This window comes from Barbus barbus, assembly GCF_936440315.1.
Source record: "Barbus barbus genome assembly, chromosome: 4".
Taxonomy (NCBI): Eukaryota; Metazoa; Chordata; class Actinopteri; order Cypriniformes; family Cyprinidae; genus Barbus; species Barbus barbus.
The window spans coordinates 42,065,286-42,086,475 of NC_136732.1; the positions used below are offsets into that span (position 1 = coordinate 42,065,286).

Below are 21,190 nucleotides of genomic sequence, written 5' to 3' on the forward strand. Positions count from 1 at the left end.
TCCATTTGTTGACATGACATGGTTTGATTCAGATGGTAAATATATATTATGTTGGCTGTCTATATTAGAGATAATCACCATGTTTAGAATGACACCATCATAGTTAAAAACATGATATTAATCATATTATATAAAAAAATATAATTTGTTGTTACTACTGTAAATATATATTCAATTATTATTGTATCTCCTTCCATACTTTCAGAATATTTACTTATTAAAATTATTATTTTCTGTATTTTAAAATTTTAACATTTTAATGACACTATATTTATTGAACAAACATTAATTCTTTTATTTTTAAAATAAGCAGAAAATAGTACAAACTATGCTAAAGTGACTGTTTTGAACAAGTATTAACTTAGACATTATTTTAAAAAATATAATTTTAACTGAAGTATTTGTATCAATACCACGTGCCTTTTTCTCCATGCTGGTGGGCCTTCTACTCCGTATGTGGGGTAAAAGGCCTCCCTTACCACCTCATATATTTATAAGATTTTTAAACAAAATAAACAACTTGAATGATTTATTTTCACACAAAATCTGTTGCTCCATTAATGTTCAATACAACGTATACAGTGGGGCAAATAAGTATTTGATACACTGCTGATTTTTCAAGTTTTCCCACTCATAAAGAATGGAGAGATCTGTCATTTGAGGCGTTGACTTGACCTCCAAACTCCCCAGATCTCAATCCAATCGAGCACCTGTGGGATGTGCTGAACGAACAAGTCCGATCAATGAAGGTCCCACCTAATAACGTACATGACTTAAAGGATCTGCTGCTAACATTGTTGTGGAAATAAACGATGGTCTTCTCAAATTTGTCAATAAAGCTCAAGAAGCAGAGTTGGAGATGCCAAAATAAGACTTTATTGAACACAGATGCTGTGGCCGTCATCTTGGCTTTATTGCTGAGTCTTTGTCTGTCCGCGCATCCATTTTATATCTTTCTTTCTTAACATAAATGGCAGTTTTTAATTGGCTGTGCTTATCTGTTTTGCCACAATTTCTTATCAGGCCACTTTTACTCCCCTGGCCACTTCATCTTAATGGTTGAATTTGGCCAGATCAGTCACCTTTATTCTGCTGCCAATAAGGTGGCCACGTGGAACAAACAACAAACTTGTTTACCCCCCATACTCTGGAAGTCACCCACAGTTCATAAGGTTATATAATCCAATGGAAACCTCAGACTTACATTCTACATTAGGACATCCAGTATTGGAATAACTCAACATATTAACCTGTATATTGATTACTTTCATAACCATACATCATATTTCTGAGTAAAATAATATAATATTTAGTAAATAGCTTAAAATAAAGTAAAATAAAACAATAACATATTGGTGCCATACACCACAACACACCTTCAGGGGTCTAGTGGAGTCCATGCCTCGATGGGTCAAGGCTGTTTTGACAGCAAAAGGGGAACCAACACAATATTAGGAAGGTGCTCATAATGTTATGCCTGATCGGTGTATACCACTATTATGGCATGATATTGTGAAATGTTAGCTACTAAAAGGAATGAAAAGACCTTCACTATTTGGCATTATTTGACACTGTATCCAGTATTGGTGTGTTGCTGTGTTTCACAAGGTTTATTACAGATTGTCATGATGATGCAATAATGTTCAGTGCTGTACTGAATATTCTCGTTAGTTAATTTTTTACATAGAGACTCTTTCACCTAGATATCATACTATAGAGACTGTGTCTGTTCCCTGATCTAGCAAATTACTGATTCTTGAGAAGTGGGACAAAACAATGTGCGATATTGGAAAAATAAAAGCTTTTACTCAAACAAATGAAACTACATTCATGTGTCTTCATTCATTCATGAATGTTACATGTATTAATGTGCTACTGAGCTATGATTTGATTCAACCTCCTAAATTTTATCTTTTTTATCAAAATGTGCTTTTTACCTTGGACTGCGTAATATAAATTTAACTTAGTTAGCAGACAGATTACACTTTCACATGTGACCAACAATTCCACAACAAATATAAAATATCATAATCAAATATCATCAAAATATTAATCTGACAGAGATGACACTTCTGACTGCTAAATTCTGATAAAACAGAGGTGTTTATTATCGGACCTAAAAACCCCACATGTAATAACCTAGAACACGATCTAACACTTGACGGCTGCTCTGTCGATTCTTCTTCATCAGTTAGGAACCTAGGTGTGCTGTTTGATAGAAATCTTTCATTCGAAAGACATGTTTCTAGCATCTGTAAAACTGTGTTTTTCCATCTTAAAAACATATCTAAATTGCAATCTATGCTCTCAACGTCAAATGCAGAAATGTTAATTCATGCGTTTATGACCTCAATGTTAGATTATTGTAATGCTTTATTGGGGGGTTGTTCTCAACAAACTACAGCTGGTCCAAAATGCAGCAGCTAGAGTTCTTACTAGAACCAGGAAGTATGACCATATTAGCCCATTTCTGTCAACACTGCACTGGCTCCCTATTAAACATCGTATAGATTATAAAATCTTGTTAATTACTTATATAGCCCTGAATGGCTTAGCTCCTCAGTACCTGAGCGAGCTCTTATCACATTATAGTCCTTCACATCCACATTTCTTTAACCTGGCTTACACATAACACACTAATACACTTCTATTATTCAAATCCGTTAAAGGATTATTATGCTGTATTAATTAGATCAACTGGAACCTGGAACACTCCCCATAACACATGATGTACTCGTTACATCATCAGAAGAATGGCATCTATGCTAATATTTGTCTGTTTCTTTATTATTCTGTTTCTCAGTCCGTGTCCGGATCAGATGGTGGATCAGCGCCGGGAGATGATGTCTCCCTGATCGTCGTCTGAGGCTAGACACCTGGATGAGCCTCGGGGACATATCCCCAGTGAAGACCTCGACTTAAATACAATAAAAATAAAAATAACTAAAAATATAATAAAATACCTAACTGCATTATACTATTATTGTTAGAAATTGCAACAATATAAAATATAAATATAATACATTTCCACATTTAAAATTTTAATTAAACAATAAATAAACAATAATATCCTGTCCAGAGGAGAACTGCCCCCGACTGAGTCTGGTTTCTCCCAAGGTTTTTCCTCCATTCTGTCACAGAGGGAGTTTCCTTGCCGCTGTCGCCTCTGGCTTGCTCAGCTGGGGACACTTCATTTCCAGCGATTATCATCAATTTGATTTCACAGATACTATTTAAACTAAACTGAGCTAGACAATGACTGAATTCAATAATGAAATGCCTTAACTTGACTTGATGGTGGTGACGAAAACCTGAATCATTTTAACGATCAAATACACTGATTCAATCAATTACTGTATTAAAACAAATGCAACAAACAGTGTATGTTGTTTATAAAACGTTTATTCAAAATTGTATACAACTGGTTTAGGCGATTGTGAGCCGACTCTTTTTTTGATTGACAATAACTTTATATGTCATGCACTTTCACAACTGCAGAAAGTTTGTGTTCACATACTGCTACATGACACACTGCAATAAAGGTAATATTCAAAACGGCATAATAGAGGCACTTTAACAAATGATCCAAAACACATATGATACCCCTAAACCACAAAAATATGATGACTTCTGTCATTGGCCCGTCACCAGAAAATTTGACGCGGTTGACAAATTTAGCATTTCTTTCACAAAACAAAGAGTTCATGTAGTAGTCCTTTTGTTTTCTCTGTTCATGCTAGATGCTAATAGAACCTGCTTCAGGAGAATAAAATGATCTAAATATTTCAAACAATTTCCTCTGAAATTGGAAGATGGTGCTGACATATCATGGTTGTGACCAAGAAATATTAACATTAGGATTTAAAATATTCTAAAACTATAAAACTGACAAGAGTCCGTCTGACACTGATGTACTCTGCAGAGGAGGATTGTGTCGAGGGGGTCCTTTAGAGTGACAGCTGCCCTGATATTCCCTGGTTTTATTATATTGTAATGAATGTCTGACAGTGTTGACAAAAAGTGTGGACAGAATTTTGAAACCTTATTAAACACGTGTCCTTGAAAAAAATAAAAAACTTTATGAGATAAATAAACATAGCGCTCCATGACTTCAGTCTAAAACTGTGAGTTCTGCACCTTCACAAAAACTCTGGTTATAATTACTGAAGCTGTCTCCTCTGCACAATCAATCTCTTTTCTGCAGTTTTTGGTTTATGCTGATGAGAGAATATGTGAATTCAATAAAAACCGCACACTGAACAACTCCAGAAGTCCTTGGGGTGACGAATCAAAACGCCTCTGATTGGATATTGCATTCATAAGCTCAACAGAAACATGTGTGATTGGTTATAATGCTCAACGCTGCAGACCACGATCAAAAAGAAATTTGATGTTATGTAATAAAGCAAATCTACTATAAATGAAATGCCACGATCGACACCTTTCATTAATTTCACATGACAGTCCATCTAGTTTCCTACCACTACTACAAAATATTATCTCAATGAAATCAGGTGAATACGTGTGGAATCGTTCAGAGACGACACACACAGTGTTCAGCTAATAAAGATCCTCAGCGCAGGCCAACAGTTGAATTTGCAGATTTGGTCTTTATGTTCTCTCTGTTCTTAAATCTCCCCCGGTATGAATGATAAACTGCTTCAGATGATTCAGTGTGTGAAGGGAACTGAACAAACCATGATTTATGAACAAATGCACACCATTTTGCATGCTTCTTTCCTCAAGACCTTGAACAGAATTCACTCAAAAGAGTGACTCATTCACGAATAGATAGAAGAGCGCACTTGGAATAAATTATGTTTGATAAGGATTTGATGAGGACACAGCATCAGAGCTGAAAGAGCTGGATCTGAAGATAATGTAGTTACTGTGATAGTTTTTTGAATGACTGTGTAGAGAAGATGAATGAGTGAAACACTTCCCACATGCAGTGCAGTGATACGGTTTCTCTCCAGTGTGGATCCTCGCATGTGTTTTCAGAGTTGTTGAATGAATGAATCTCTTGTCACAGTGTGAACACTTGTAAGGTTTCTCTCCAGTGTGGATCCTCTCATGCAGTTTTAAACGGGTCGCTGTAGTAAAAGTCTTCTCACACTCAAAGCACATGTACTCTCTCACACCAGTGTGTATTTTCTGATATACTTTCAAACTAAACAAAAAACCACACGAGCCTCCTACGCCAACCTTGTCCTTCCTTCCCGGGTTTCGGCACCAGTGTGATAAAGTTTGTAGCTGAGGAAGGAAGAGGACAAGGTTGGCGTAGGAGGCTCGTGTGGTTTTTATTCCAAAATAAAGAAAACCCAAAAGTAAAGGTTGCCACAATGGCACAATTCTCAAAAGCGCAGCTTTCAGATACACGCAGTTTCCAGCCTTTCTCCTGGAATGCTCTCCCCAAGCTTCTTAAGCGGTCTCTCCACGCCAATCACTGCAATCAGACACAGGTGTTCATCATTTTGCACTTGACCTACTTTCTCCCCGCTCGTCTCCCAATGCTCTCTCCCGCTGCAGACTCCGCTGAACCACGCCCCCCTTGCCACACCCTCCGATCGGAAAGTGGTTCGTATTTAAGCCTGTGGCAATCGCTGATTAATTCCGATGCAACGTCCTCGCGGAGAGTAAACAAGCGGATTTACACAATCTACTCTTTACCGCACAAACCAGCCTCACTCCTAAATCCACTCCAGCCGCCAGGGCGGCAATAGATCGAGAAAAGCTGCAAACGCGCCTTGCTCGGCACCACCGTCATTTCCATGAGCGTCGTGTCGCAGCAGCAGGCCTTCAATGAGCCTGGGCCGCACCCCTCATCCAAGGCCATCACTAACAAGCAATTGGGTAACAGATGCATTGCAGGCCACAATAGGCCATAATCGTTTTGAATAAAGTATCAAAAGTAAGTAACTTATGGTTCCGTTGAAATAACTTAATAAAATGTATCAAACAATATAACATGCATACGCATTTCATCAAAGCCTACAGAGGACTAAAATAGCCCGACAATCGTCTAATTGTGAATGTGTGATCTAATCCCCATTCAGCTAAACGACTCTTAATTCAAATGTCCACTTAATCTTTAATATTTGGCCATTTCTTTATGATAGAAATGCTGTAACAATCGTAAGTCAATGAACGTGGACATCAAAAGTCGCCATTTTTTCTGAGTTTTTCATTACGTTCAGCTGTTTCACCGATATAATCTGTTCAGCTTTTCCTCTATAGGCGGAGCAATTAAACAAGGGTTCATGATCAGCCTTTTCAATGATCACCTTCTCAGCATTAGCCCATTGGTGTGGCTGCTAGGAAAATTTCCGGGCTAAGAAATGCATTCTATTCGATCTATTAGCTCGGCATAACTCCCCGTTTCAAGCATAAACGCCTCGATTTCCTCTCGATGATTCTCTCACAATAGTAGGACATCGATCAGGCAATCCATTTGATAAATCATGGGTCTCAGCACCTGGCTGTCAAAAGTTGACATCTCCTCCACTTCCAAAGCCATGCCTATCCATCCATGGCATTTATTTGGGCTACGCTAGCACAGGAAGTCCTATTTTGTCATATGCTTAACTTTCGAACACAAGTAGCACCAAGATTTGACGTTATCAGAAGTAACTATTGGATTTGTCTACATTTGCGCAAGTAATACTCATAGCGTCTTCCCTTTTAGTCGACTCAAATTATCCTGAGTATTGAACTCTCCGTCAGATGCTCCAAGTGCGCTCCCGGTGGAGCAAATACATTTCTCTGTCGACTACCGGCAAGGCTCACCCATCCGACGCTTTGATTATTGAATTCCTATCAAATGCCGGCGAGAGCCTCCCGGCCTAGCGCTTATCCGTCCAATGCTGCGAGTATTGATCTCCCGTCGAACGTGGCAAGAACCTTCCGAATATGTTTGTCTTTCAACAACCGGCGATGCCTTTCCGCTCGTGCCATGAGTATTGAACTCCCGTCAAACGCTACAACAGCCTCTCGGTCAAGCAACCTTGGCCCTTTAGTCGGTCTACCGGCGAGGCTCAACCATCCGACGCAGTGAGTATTGATCTCCCATCGGATGCCGCAAGAACCTCCCGGCCAGACAACCCTAACCTTTTCCATCCCACAGTCGGCGAGGCTTACCCGTCCGACGCTGCGAGTCTTGATCTCCAGTCGGACGTCAGTGAGAGCCTCCCGACCACACAACTTTACCCTTCCATCCTACGTTTCGGCGAGGCTTGCCCATCCAACGCCGCGTGTATTGATCTCCCGTCAAATGCCGGCGAGAGCCTCCCGGTCAAGCAACCTTGCTTCTCTGGCCGACTACCAGCTAATCTTATCCATCCGATGCTGCGAGTATTGAACTCCTGTCGAATGCGTCAAGAACGTTCCGAAGATGGTTTTCTTTCAACTACCGGCGAGGCTTACCTATCCGACGCCGTGAGTATTGACCTCCCGTCGGATGCTGGCGAGAGCCTCCCGGTCGGACAAACCCGTCCGGCGCCACGTGTATCGAAACCCCATCAAACGCTTCAACAGCCGTCCGGTCAAGCAATCTTGGCTTTTCAGTCAGCCTACGAGCGAGGCTTAACCATCCGATGCAGCGAGTATTGATCTCCCATCGGATGCCGCGAGAGCCTCCCGACCACATAAACTTTTCCCTTTGCTCGGCGACGTATTCCCGACCAACGCCAGCGAGTCTTTATCTCCCGTCAAATACGACAAGAGCTTTCAGAATACATTTCTCTTTCAATACCGGTGTCGTTTGCTTACTTGCGCCATGAGTATCAAACCTCCATCAAAACGCTAAAGTAGCTTTCTGGCCAAGCAATCTTGGCTTTCAGTGTGCCACCGGCGAGGCTTAACCATTCCGATTCAGCGAGTATTGATCTCCCGTCGGATGCCACGAGAGCCTCCTGGTCAGACAACCCTACCTTTTTTACGTTCGGCAAGACTTACCCGTCCAACACAGTGAGTATTGACCTCCAATCGGATGTCGGCGAGAGCCTCTCGACCACATAACTTTGCCCTCCCGACCTTTGCTCGGCAACGCATTCCCGACCAACACCGTGAGTATTGATCTCCCGTCAAATGCTTTCAGAATTTGTTTCTCTTGCAATACCGGTGATTTTTTGCCTACTTGCGCCATGAGTATTGAACCACCGTCAAAATACTAAAGCAGCTTTCCGGCCAAGAAATCTTGGCTTTCAGTCTGTCACCGGTGAGGTGCCAATGCATTCCCGACCGACGCTGCGAGTCTCGATCTCCCGTCAAATGCAACAAGAGCCTTCAGAATATGTTTCTCTTTCAACTACTGGTGACGTTTGCCTTTCGTGCCGTGAGTATCGAACCACGTCGAACGCTAAAGCAGCCTCCGGCCAGGCAATCTCGGCTTTCAGTCTGCCACCGGCGAGGCTTAACCATTCCGATGCAGCGAGTATTGATCCCGCATCGGATGACGCAGAGCCTCCCAGCCAGACAACCTTACCTTTTCCATCCTATGGCCAGCGAGGCTTACCCATCCGACACAGCGAGTCTTTATCTCCCGTCGGACGTCAGTAAGAGCCTCCCGACCACTCATCTTTACCTTTCTGTATTACCTGTCTGATGCGTGAGTCTTGATCTCCCAGCAGACGCCGGCGAGAGCCTCCCGGCCAGACAACCTTACCTTTTCAAGTCCCATGCTCTGCGAAGCTTACCCGTCCGACACAGCGAGTCTTGATCTCCCGTCGGATGTCGGCGAGAGCTTCCCAGCTAGACTAAACTACTCTATCCATTTTACGGTCGGCGAGACTTACCCTTCCGACACGGCGAGAGTCTCCCGGCCGCCCTACTTAACCTTCCGTCCGACGGTCAGCGAGGCCCAGCCGTTTGATGCCAAGGGTCTCGTCCCGCCCACCGAACGCTGTCCGAACCTCTCAGCCAAAACCTCACATCTTTTACCCCGCCCGGCGAGACTTACCCGTCTGACACAGCGAGTCTTGATCTCACGTCAGACGTCGACGAGAGTTCTCCCGGCTGGGCTCTTATACTTGATGCCCGCAAGCGAGGCTCATCCATCCGATGCCGTGAGTCTTGATCTCCCGTCGGATGTCGCGAGAGCGTCCTTGCCGGGCATCCCAAACTCTTTTTACCTGTCAGGCCGATAGGACCCACTCGTCTGACATCCGGAGTCTTGATCTCCAATCGGAGACTTCATGGGCTCTCTCGGTCAGCTACCCGCCCGCTGTCCTCTGATTAACAGGGGCTAACGGCCAGCAGGACCCGCACGCCGACTCCGTGAGCTGCTCCACTCAAGGCAACACGGGCCCCCCTGGTCAGGGCTACAATGACGCTGCTCCTCCTCCATCGGCCGGTAGGGCTCACTCGTTCCAACCCAGTGAGCACACTGTCAAGCATTGGTTCGAGCCCTCCCGACCGAGCACCAACCACGCAATCCACCAGCGGCCGGTCGAGCCTACCCATCCTATGCCAAACCGCTCCCACAGAGCACGCAAATTTGGCCTATCATCCAAGTGATTCTCAAAACTAGCTCCCGCCAGACCTCAGTGCGTATTTGGGGGTTTCTTAGTCTGGCGGCTGTCCATTACAATTGCTTTTTGGGTGGTACTCTGGGTTCGGGCCATTCCTGAGCCCGGAACCCTTCCCCAGGACAGCACGCCAACTACGCATTACTATACACGCCAAATACGCATTACCTTACTTGTGCTAAACATATGTAAGTGTGAACTCGTGAAATTAATCTACACCCCGCCTCCAGCAGCGTGGGAGTGTCAGAATGTTCAAAAACAGTATATTGTCACTCAGCCTTTCCAAACTTCTTTTTGCCCCCAAACAAAGAACGAAAACGAACTTTGTTTGAGGTATATCGAGGCTTTTAAATTCCTTATCAGTTACAAAATACTATTACTTGTTTATTAGGCCCATAATTGTTTAGCTCCTGTGTATCTACAAACCCGATTCCAAAAAAGTTGGGACACTGTACAAATTACGAATAAAAAAGGAATGCAATAATTTACTAATCTCATAAACTTATATTTTATTCACAATAGAATATAGATAACATATCAAATGTTGAAAGTGAGACATTTTGCAATGTCATGCCAAATATTGGATCATTTTGGATTTCATGAGAGCTACACATTCCAAAAAAGTTGGGACAGGTAGCAATAAGAGGCCGGAAAAGTTAAATGTACATATAAGGAACAGCTGGAGGACCAATTTGCAACTTATTAGGTCAATTGGCAACATGATTGGGTATAAAAAGAGCCTCTCAGAGTGGCAGTGTCTCTCAGAGGTCAAGATGGCAAGAGGATCCCCAATTCCCCCAATGCTGCGGCGAAAATTGTGGAGCAATATCAGAAAGGAGTTTCTCAGAGAAAAATTGCAAAGAGTTTGAAGTTATCATCATCTACAGTGCATAATATCATCCAAAGATTCAGAGAATCTGGAACAATCTCTGTGCGTAAGGGTCAAGGCCGGAAAACCATACTGGATGCCCGTGATCTTTGGGCCCTTAGACGGCACTGCATCACATACAGGAATGCTACTGTAATGGAAATCACAACATGGGCTCAGGAATACTTCCAGAAAACATAGTCGGTGAACACAATCCACCGTGCCATTCGCCGTTGCCGGCTAAAACTCTATAGGTCAAAAAAGAAGCCATATCTAAACATGATCCAGAAGCGCAGGCGTTTTCTCTGGGCCAAGGCTTATTTAAAATGCACTGTGGCAAAGTAGAAAACTGTTCTGTGGTCAGACGAATCAAAATGTGAAGTTCTTTTCGGAAAATTGGGACGCCATGTCATCCGGACTAAAGAGGACAAGGACAACCCAAGTTGTTATCAGCGCTCAGTTCAGAAGCCTGCATCTCTGATGGTATGGGGTTGCATGAGTGCGTGTGGCATGGGCAGCTTACACATCTGGAAAGGCACCATCAATGCTGAAAGGTATATCCAAGTTCTAGAACAACATATGCTCCCATCCAGACGTTGTCTCTTTCAGGGAAGACCTTGCATTTTCCAACATGACAATGCCAGACCACATACTGCATCAATTACAACATCATGGCTGCTTAGAAGTAGGATCCGGGTACTGAAATGGCCAGCCTGCAGTCCAGATCTTTCACCCATAGAAAACATTTGGCGCATCATAAAGAGGAAGATGTGACAAAGAAGACCTAAGACAGTTGAGCAACTAGAAGCCTGTATTAGACAAGAATGGGACAACATTCCTATTCCTAAACTTGAGCAACTTGTCTCCTCAGTCCCCAGACGTTTGCAGACTGTTATAAAAAGAAGAGGGGATGCCACACGGTGGTAAACATGGCCTTGTCCCAACTTTTTTGAGATGTGTTGATGCCATGAAATTTAAAATAAACTTATTTTTCCCTTAAAATGATACATTTTCTCAGTTTAAACATTTGATATGTCATCTATGTTGTATTCTGAATAAAATATTGAAATTTGAAACTTCCACATCATTGCATTCAGTTTTTATTCACAATTTGTACAGTGTCCCAACTTTTTTGGAATCGGGTTTGTACATAGTCTATCATGCTACAGTCAGGATTTGCATGCCATGGTAACTAGGAATCATTTACTGAAACATTTGCAGTTAGACATTACATAAACAGTGAATTTAAATGTAAAGGCACATTCAAAGCATAAATCTTTATTCAGATTGTGTGTGCATTTTGTCATTTGTAAGACATGAGGATCTCGTCCATCTGATGTTTATCATGTTTATCTGATGTTTTTTACTGTTCTGCTTTTTAATATGCAAGGGAAATTTCCAACATTAAACATAATAACCAAATAACCAAATTTACATGCAGTGCGTTTGCGCTGTACAAAATGTGCAAAATGTGATATATGTAATCCAAATATCTTATTACTATTTTACTGGATGTCCAAATACTCCAGTGTGGATCCTCTCATGTCTTTTCAGGGTTCCTGACACACTGAATCTCGTCACAGTGGGAACTCATAAGGTTTCTCTCCAGTGTGAGTCCTCTGGTGCTGTTTTAAACTGTTTGCTGTAGTAAAAGTCTTCTCGCACTCAAAGCACATGTACTCTCTCACACCAGTGTGTATTTTCTGATGTTCTTTCAAACTTTAATGATATGAAAAACTCTTTCCACACAAATAACATGAATGTGGCTTCTCCTTTGTATGAACTCTCAGGTGTTTCTTCAGATGTGAAGCTCTCAAAAATGTTTTCCCGCACTGATCACATGTGCAGTTTCTCTCTAGTGTGAATGTTCACGTGCACCTTAAGGGTCGATGAGTATGAGAAACTCTTCCCGCACTGATCACATGAGTACAGTTTCTTTCTAGTGTGGATGTTCATGTGTCTCTTAAGGGTTGATGATTGTGTGAAACTCTTCCCGCACTGATCACAAGTAAACGGTTTCTCTCCAGTGTGGATCCTCTCATGTGCTGTCAGATCTCCTGACTGACTGAATCTCTTGTCACAATGTGAACACTTATAAGGTTTCTCTCCAGTGTGAATCCTCTCATGCTGTTTTAAACAGTTTGCTGTAGTAAAAGTCTTCTCACACTCAAAGCACATGTACTCTCTCACACCAGTGTGTATTTTCTTATGTTCTTTCAAACTTTGATGATATGAAAAACTCTTTCCACACAAATTACATGAATGTGGTTTCTCCTTTGTATGAACTCTCAGGTGATTCTTCAGGAGTGAAGCTCTCAAAAATGTTTTCCCGCATTGATCACAGGTGTGCAGTTTCTCTCTAGTGTGAATGTTCATGTGTTTCTTAAGGTTTACTGATTGTGAGAAACTCTTCCCGCACTGATCACAAGTGAACGGTTTCTCTCCAGTGTGGATCCTCATATGGTCTGTAAGGTTTCCTTTAATTGTGAAACTCTTCCCGCACTGATCACAAGTGTGCGATTTCTCTCCAGTGTGAATCCTCTCGTGTGTTTTCAGATTTCCTGACCGACTGAATCTCTTGTCACAGTGTGAACACTTGAATGGTTTCTCTCCAGTATGAACTCTCGTATGGTCTGTAAGGTTTCCTTTAATTGTGAAACTCTTCCCGCACTGATCACAAGTGAACGGTTTCTCTCCAGTGTGGATCTTCTCATGTGTTTTCAGGTCTCCTGAATGAATGAATCTCTTGTCACAGTGTGAACACTTGAATGGTTTCTCTCCAGTGTGAGCTCTCATGTGAAGCTCAAAACTCTGTTTGCATGTCAAACTCTTTCCATACTGAGTGCAGGTGAAAGATTTCTTGGTTCTTGTTTTCCTTAAAATGATCTGTTTGCTTTGACAGCAACTTAAAGGGTTTTCTCCGGTTCTGAAGAGATTTTTTCCCTCAAATTCACTCAATTCCTCATTGTCCTCATTTTCTTTAATCGATTCTGAAATAAAAGCAAAAACAGTTCCTCATAAAAAAGTAAAAAGACATAAAATTGAACCCTGATGTAACAGCGGAAGGTAGACAATTGCTATACAAAAGTTTGATAATTTTGATGCAGTTTTATAAATACATCCAGTACATTTTATATTTAGTCATTTAGCAGATGCTTTTATCCGAAGCGATATACAAATGATGACAACAGAAGCAATCACAACCAACAAAAGAGCAATAAAACATGTACCATGCCACCCCTAATATATGTATAGTTTTGCGGTGCTAAATTCCCTAAACCTTCTACCTTATTTTATTTATTCTTAGGTTAGATTAAGAAAGTCAAGTCTGTCCTATAAGCATGTACATTTTCATACTCACAAAATAAGTCACAGAAGACTTCCCCGTGGTCTGTTCTTGCTCAAGTTAATAAATTAGACGTTTCAGGCAGGTGAGCTTCTTAGTTATAATTAAGTATAGTTTTATTGTATATAGGCTAAATACATATAATATAAAAATAATTTATATTTATATTAATAATCATATAAAAAACTGAAATAAAAACAAAAGTAAATAATTTGCAAGCTTGGTTGTGTAACATTCTGCTCTGTTTTAGTTGTGTTTTTCCATGGCTTCTGTTGACCCAATTTCCCTGATTAGTTAATTAGCCCCTCACCTGTTTCTGTTTTCGTATGATTATGACCTGCCTTTATAAGCCTGAGTTCTCCCCAGTTGAGTTTGTCTGCTATTGTTTATGTTACATACCTCTGTGAGATTAAAATACTTATTGTTTTGGATATCCCTGCCTGCCTGCCTTGTCTTCTCTGTCTGCCTGGGGAAACCGTAACAGAATAGCAGACCAAAACAGTTTTTTTTCAGCGGCGTTATTCTTTTCGCTCATTTTTGTTTTTTTTCCCTCTCTCCCTCCTAGTATGGATCCCGCCTTCTTACTCCTTTGCCTGGAGCAGAAGGACCGTTCGCTGGTGGAACACACCATGGACTTCGTCAACCTGGCGCGCCTTACACACTTCAAGGACCGCTCGCTCTGTGTGTTCTACATCTCCAACCTGAGCGAGCAGTGTAAGGCGCGCCTGCCAGCGAACGGTCCCAGGGAGAATTTCGCCGCTTGCGTGGAGTGGGTGCTGGAGTGTAATGGACTGTTTATCTCCGGTGGCCCTGCTGAGGACAGCTCCAGCCCCACTCCCAATCCAGAGCCCAGCCAACCCTCACCATCTCCCTGCACGGAGGTTTCGCCAGAGCCCACCGCAGTCGCAGAGCCTGAGCCGGCCACGAGGATAGAGCCGTCACCGCGGGAAGTGACTGAGCAACTCATTGCCTCGGGAGCCGTACTCGACGCGACTGACCGGGTGTGTGAGCCGGCAACATCGTGCGTCGTGGGAGTGTTGGTGGAGATAGACGGAACGGACGTATCACCGGTCCACACTTCCACCACTGAGGGTGAGAGACTGCTGGTTTCTGGAAACCTTTCTGAGGATATGTTGGATGAGTTAGACGAGGAGTACTTCTGGCTTCTCCCCTTCCCATTGCTCCCACCCACCTCTCCATGTTCTCCGGCCATTAGCCAGTGCTTCCCTGAACCTGTTAGCTTTAAGCAATCCCCCGTGCTCGCTTCTCCAGAACCAGTCCGTCCAGTGCCCGATTCTCCAGGGTCAGTCTGTCCAGTGCCCGATTCTCCAGGGCCAGTCCCTCCCGAGCTTAAGCTAACAGAGCGTTCCCAGGAATTAGCGCTGCCTAAACGCCCTCCAGTGCCTGTTCCCCGCAAGTGCCCTCCAGTGCCTGTTCCCCGCAAGTGCCCTCCAGTGCCTGTTCCTCGCAAGTGCCCTCCAGCCAGCTCCTCAAGGAAGGTTTTAAGGAGTTTCCCACCCAGCCTCCCTCTCCCTCCTCCTCCTCCTCTGTATCTGCCAGTCAGTCCAGCAGTCTGCCCTCAGCCACCTCAGGAAAGTCCCTCAGCTCACCCTCAGTATGCCATGTCCGGTGGATCGGTTGAGCTTCGGGTCTCCCTGGGATCAGCTACCTCGGGGTTGGAGGATCCCCAGTCTTCGCCTCCAGCCTACGAGACCCGGACTCCACCTCGGCCCTCCGATCCATCGGCTCCACCTTGGCTCGTGGCTCCCTCATCTCCACCGTGGACCCTCATTCCACCAGCTCCGCCGGGCTCCCTCGTCCCTCCGGCTCCGCCTTGGTCAGTCGTCCCCCTGCCTACTCCACGGAATTCCACTCCTCCAGCTCCGCTTCGTCCCTCCATTCCTCTGGCTCCGTCGGGTTCCTCCCTCCCTCCGGCTCCACCGTTGTCCTCTGTCGCTCCGGCTCCACCGCGTCACTCGGGACCCCTGCCTCCGCCTCACTCGCCTGAGCCGCCGGCTCCACCGTGGCCCTCCGGCCCATCAGTGTCACCCTGGCTCTGCGGCTGCTCTGCTCCATCCTGGGCTCCTTCTCCACCGGCGTCATCTCCGGCAGTCGGCCCCATGGTGTCGGTGGTCCCATTACCACCATGGCTCCTCCCGCCATCGACTCCGCCGTGGGCCGCCATCCTGGCTGGCCTCTGGACTGCCATCTGGCTACTCCTGCTCCGGGCTCCTCCCACCCTCCACTCCCCCTTGGACTAATTTTTTTGGACTGTTTTTGTTTTTACCCATTTGTTTTTACCCTCCCTCCTCTGTTGGTTTATATTTTTCCGCGCGAGGACGCGCCGTTCCGGGAGGGGGCGAACTGTAACATTCTGCTCTGTTTTAGTTGTGTTTTTCCATGGCTTCTGTTGACCCAATTTCCCTGATTAGTTAATTAGCCCCTCACCTGTTTCTGTTTTCGTATGATTATGACCTGCCTTTATAAGCCTGAGTTCTCCCCAGTTGAGTTTGTCTGCTATTGTTTATGTTACATACCTCTGTGAGATTAAAATACTTATTGTTTTGGATATCCCTGCCTGCCTGCCTTGTCTTCTCTGTCTGCCTGGGGAAACCGTAACAGATTGTCTAGAGCAGTAGTTCTCAAACTTTTTACCACCTCAGAAAATATCTGGCTTTCCAATAATTAGCCTATTAAATTAAAACATATTGTATCCAAAAGTGAAATAAAAATTGTACTGTACTTAAATGTTAAAAAACTGTACTTAAAGATTAAATCTGGCTTTCCAAGTACCACCATTATGACCAACATTAAAATACAGTAGCACTATGCACAGGTAAAAAAAAACATAAAAATGAATAAATAAAAGCTGGTTTTATTCCTAATAAGAATATTTATTATTGTCAGCCTATTAAAACATTGCAAATACACAGTTTGAACATTAACACTGCACCGTGGCTTACTTCCAGGTAAATAAATAAAAAAATAATAAAAAATAATTAGCCTATTAAATTAAAACATTGTATCCAAAAGTGAAATAAACATTGTACTGTACTTAAATGTTAAAAAACTGTACTTAAAGATTCAATGAAAATGTATCTGTCACAGATATACAAGGGACACAGAGGAAAGTGAAATCAACAGCAGGATTTACTGGACAAGGGGATCACGTGGAGAGACTGGCAGGTAAGGAATCCGGAGAGAGAGAGACAGTACAGTATAGGGCTTAGCTGTAGACTGATCTGAGTCCCTTCCTTGCAGGAGCAATGGGGATCAGAAGACAGGTGATTGTGATCTGGTGATTGTTGTGGCTGAGACTGTGAATCCCTGACAGTATCATACTTAACATTTAAGTACAGTAACTTAGTTTTTATTTTATTTTATTTATTTTTGAAAAAGTAATACCTCTGCAGCAGGTATGTTCTGAGGGGCAATTCTTTTTACCCAGAACTTTATTTAGATCCTAATTCCTGCGGTGGAAACACAATGAGTACAAGCCCAAAATCCCTAGTTCCTCTGTAAAGTTCCTGCGGTGGACACAATGTATATTTAATTCAGAGCTTGCTCTGTGTACCACTAGAGGAAGCTCACGCACCACACTTTGAAAACCACTGGTCTAGAGGCTTCACTGGCAAGGGCCACCGGCACCGGAGAAGCTGTCACACAGAACCAGCATCTGATTTTCTTCATCGTACTTCAGTTCTTTATAGATAGCAGGTGGATTCCAATGTCTTGAGACGTCATGAGGACTTGTAGTGGAAACCATCATTGTTTTTTGTTTGTTTTTGTTTTTTCCAGTATGGACATAAGCCTGTATTATTTATACAGTGGTATTGTGGCTACTGTGTGTCACATGACAAGCATGAGAACCCCCCCCCCCCCCCTCACTCGTGCCCCCTCAGAAATGAGTGCATGATGCCCCTGACCCTACAATACTAAATTATTTGTCAAATAAATGAAACGATGAAAAATTAATTTTGAAATTGTTATAGATTACTTCTAGAGATGACTAAATGAATAATATTAAAGTAGGTTAAGAATTTGAATTTTAAAATTGTGCCCCCTAGAAGCACAAGTGACCCCTATCTGGCCCCCCCTGTTACTAGTCTACTGGTCTAGAGCCGCCCCTGCGTGGCAATGGACTTGTAGCGCAGCCTTGTGTAGGTCTACAGTCTTGGACAGCTCTTTGGTCTTGGCCATGGTGAAGAGTTTGGAATCTGATTGATTGATTGCTTCTGTGGACAGGTGTCTTTTATACCACTTTATAACAAACTCCTTATCTGTATTAAAGACACCTCGGAGCCAGAAATCTTGCTGATTGATAAGGGATCAAATATGTATTTGACTCATTAAAATGCAAGTCAATTTATAACTTTTTTGAAATGCGTTTTTCTGGATTTTTTTTTTTTTTGGTGTTGTTATTGTCTCTCACTGTTGAAATAAACCTACCTTAAATTTAAATGTTATTATTAAAATTATAGACTGATAATTTCTTTGTCAGTGGGCAAACATACCAATTTTTCCCCACTGAATATAGCGCTTTTAACAATACAGATTGTGTAAAAGCAGCTTCCCAATACCAAAATAGGAAAAATAGTATGTCAATAATGTAAAATGACCAGATTAAACACTCACTGTTCAGTTAAAGGCGTTTCATTATTAAATTCATTGATGCCATGGTCCAGCTCAGTTCAGTTTAAATGCAATCAAGTTGACAATGTCGCTGTAAATTAAGTGTCCCCAACTAATCAATTAATCAATTAATCAGTAGTCTACCGTATGCTAGAGAAGTGTTCAAATGAATACAGTTTCGTGCAGGAATACCAGATGTTATTATTATTGATGTTTCATTTATAAAGTTACTTAGGCAGCACCTATATTTTTATAGTTTCACTGGAAACAATTTAAAATCATGTTAATTATCAATAAATAACACTAACAAAAATAATAAATACTGTTACAAATGTATTGTTCAGTATTAGTTCAAGCCTAGGGCAACAAATTGGCCAGGGCCCTGCTTGAGAGGGAGTCAATTATAGGGTCATTTTCAATTTTGGGTGAACTATTCCTTTAGACTACACTCCAGGTCAAATAAAAACCATAATTAGGAAAATCATATTACATTCTTCAGAAATATCATTCATTTCTGTAGAGCTGTACTGTGAATAAGAATCAGATGAGCTTTGAGAAAGAAACCAACCTGTTTGTTCCTCAGTATCTTCATGTTTGATGCTGAATACTTCTGCAATCCTAATATCTTCACTTTCCTCTTTAATAAACGCCATCTTTATAATAGTGTGTCACGTGGATGTGTTTCTGAGAGTTTGGACAAGATGAGAATAATCAACAGAAGGAAAATAAATCCAAACTTACTCACTTTGCTCCAAAAAAAACAAACAAAAAAGTTATGCAAAGCATTACAATGTTACATTCAGTAATAAGACATTCCTTTAAGAGACCAGTATAAAATTCCCAGAACAGTAAGGAACACTTCAGATGCTCAAAACACAAACCTTTCTTCAGACAAATCACAACAAAGCAGGCGTGTGGCACAGCCTTATGATGTCATATCCCCCCTCCACAATAAAAGTCCCGTTCACAGCTGAAATCAGAAAAGTGCAGACATATTCAAATACAAATAATAAAACATATCAATGATGGTCAGAGTTAAATTCTAGGTGAAACACATATTTACATTTTTGTTGTTGAATGAAAATAATCTGAGAGTATCCATTTTTAATTCAACAAGCATTGTGAATGTGTATATCGCCCCTCAAAACAAAACAAAAGTCCCATTCACATGCTAAAATCAGAAATGTGCAAACATATTTACATGCAAACATTAAAATATCAACGATTATTTTTTCATGATTTTTAAAGATTTTTTTATTCCCGTGAAAGAAAACAACAAATAATACAATTAAATAAATGAATACATTTAAAAAAATAGCAATGATAACAGAAAGTAAGAGTGGAAGTAGTTAAGTACATTCTCATCAGAAGATAATGGAAAATTAAGAGACAAAGAGACAAAGTATTAGGTGCACTTAAAACTGAATTCTACAAATCAATACAAAATGAAATTTACTAGCTGGAATGAAAAGGGCTTAATCAGACAAACTAAGAGTTTGCAGAGTTTGTATGTAAGCTACAAAGGGCTTCTGAAGGTTAGAGAATGGTGCACTCGGCCAATGAAAAGAAAGTCTAATTATTTTCAAGTTTCTAATGTTTTAATGAAATATAGGGTGACTTTAATCCACTAAGAGTGTGATAGGAGTTAAGGAATTTCACAGTTAAGCAAAATTTGTCGTCTGGCAGCAATGTGAGGAAAGCAATAAATACAGCAAAATAGTGTGGGCAAAGAATAATTAGTAGGCAAGACATCAAATAGGCCAATGATAGGAGAGGGCTGAATATTAAACGAGGAAATAGCTGAAAGAGAAGTGAAAACAGACAACCAAAATGAGGAGAGGACAGGTGTATTATCTTCAGTATCATCTTCCGGCGCTCCCGTGAGTAACATTTATTATCATTATCATTTATGGATTTTTAGTGTTTTTGATCATCATTTATCCTGTGGATATGGATTCTCACACGCCGAAACTCATTTATTTGAGAAATCAACTGCTTGCTCTGAAAACAAAGTCCCATGCCGGTGTGATTCCCCATTTTCCTGACGAGGTGAGGAAGCCGTATCGTGGCTGCAGAGCTGGTGCTAAGCTAAAGGCTAAGGAAGAAGTGGCGATACAAGCCTACAGTACCTTCTGTGATCAAGGGGAATGTGAACTGCTGAACAAGATCGACGAACTGGCTGAGGAGGCTACTCACGACCACACACTCATTCAGGAAGTGGTCTCCTGAGGTACAACAGGCTCTGAGAGACTGCTTCTGAACTACAGACTGGATGTACTGCAGGGGTCACACAGTGGGAACATCGAGGAGGTTGTTGACTGCACTTCTGAATAGACACTCTTATTCCAGTAAGAACTGTACGCTGCTATGCAAACAATAAGCCCTGGATTACGAGTGACATCAAGGGTCTTCTGAACCAGAAGAACAGGGCCTTTAAGGATGGTTATCAGGGATTTCTTAAACAAAATAAATAAATGCAAATAATAAAATATTATACTTGGGCATTTATTAAGTTAGAAAAATTATCCAAATTACATATCTGTGAGTGGCAAAAGTATGTGAAGCTAGGATTAGCAGTTAATTTGAAGGTGAAACTGGGCTCCGCCTGTTCTGTTTTCAGTCAATGGGATGACATTCAGGTGTCAGTGTGTGAGCCCTGTTCTATTTAAAGAGCAAGTATCTAGCAATGTCTGAACTTCACAACATTTTTGAGAAAGTGGATCATGGCATAGACAAATGAGATTTCTGAGGACCTCAGAAAAAGAGTTGTTGTTGCTCATTAGACTGGAAAAGGTTATAAAACTATTGCTAAAGAGTTTA

The 21,190-nt window shown here is 42.0% G+C and overlaps 1 protein-coding gene across 2 annotated transcripts; it reads right to left on the reverse strand.

Annotated features, from left to right (window-relative positions):
* Positions 1 to 11,475: 11,475 nt before the first annotated feature.
* On the reverse strand, positions 11,476 to 19,310 carry LOC306866441 (uncharacterized protein). Of its 2 annotated transcripts, XM_079411659.1 has the most exons (3): positions 19,252 to 19,310; positions 18,939 to 19,054; positions 11,476 to 13,382 (listed from the first exon to the last, which is right to left on the reverse strand). In XM_079411659.1, the coding sequence occupies exons 2-3, from the start codon at positions 19,021 to 19,023 to the stop codon at positions 12,229 to 12,231; spliced, it is 1,239 nt and encodes a 412-aa protein (XP_079267785.1). In that variant the 5' UTR covers positions 19,024 to 19,054; positions 19,252 to 19,310; the 3' UTR covers positions 11,476 to 12,228. The 2 variants fall into 2 exon arrangements, with proteins under 2 accessions (XP_079267785.1, XP_079267786.1); XM_079411660.1 differs by having other exon boundaries at positions 18,939 to 19,259.
* Positions 19,311 to 21,190: the final 1,880 nt, after the last annotated feature.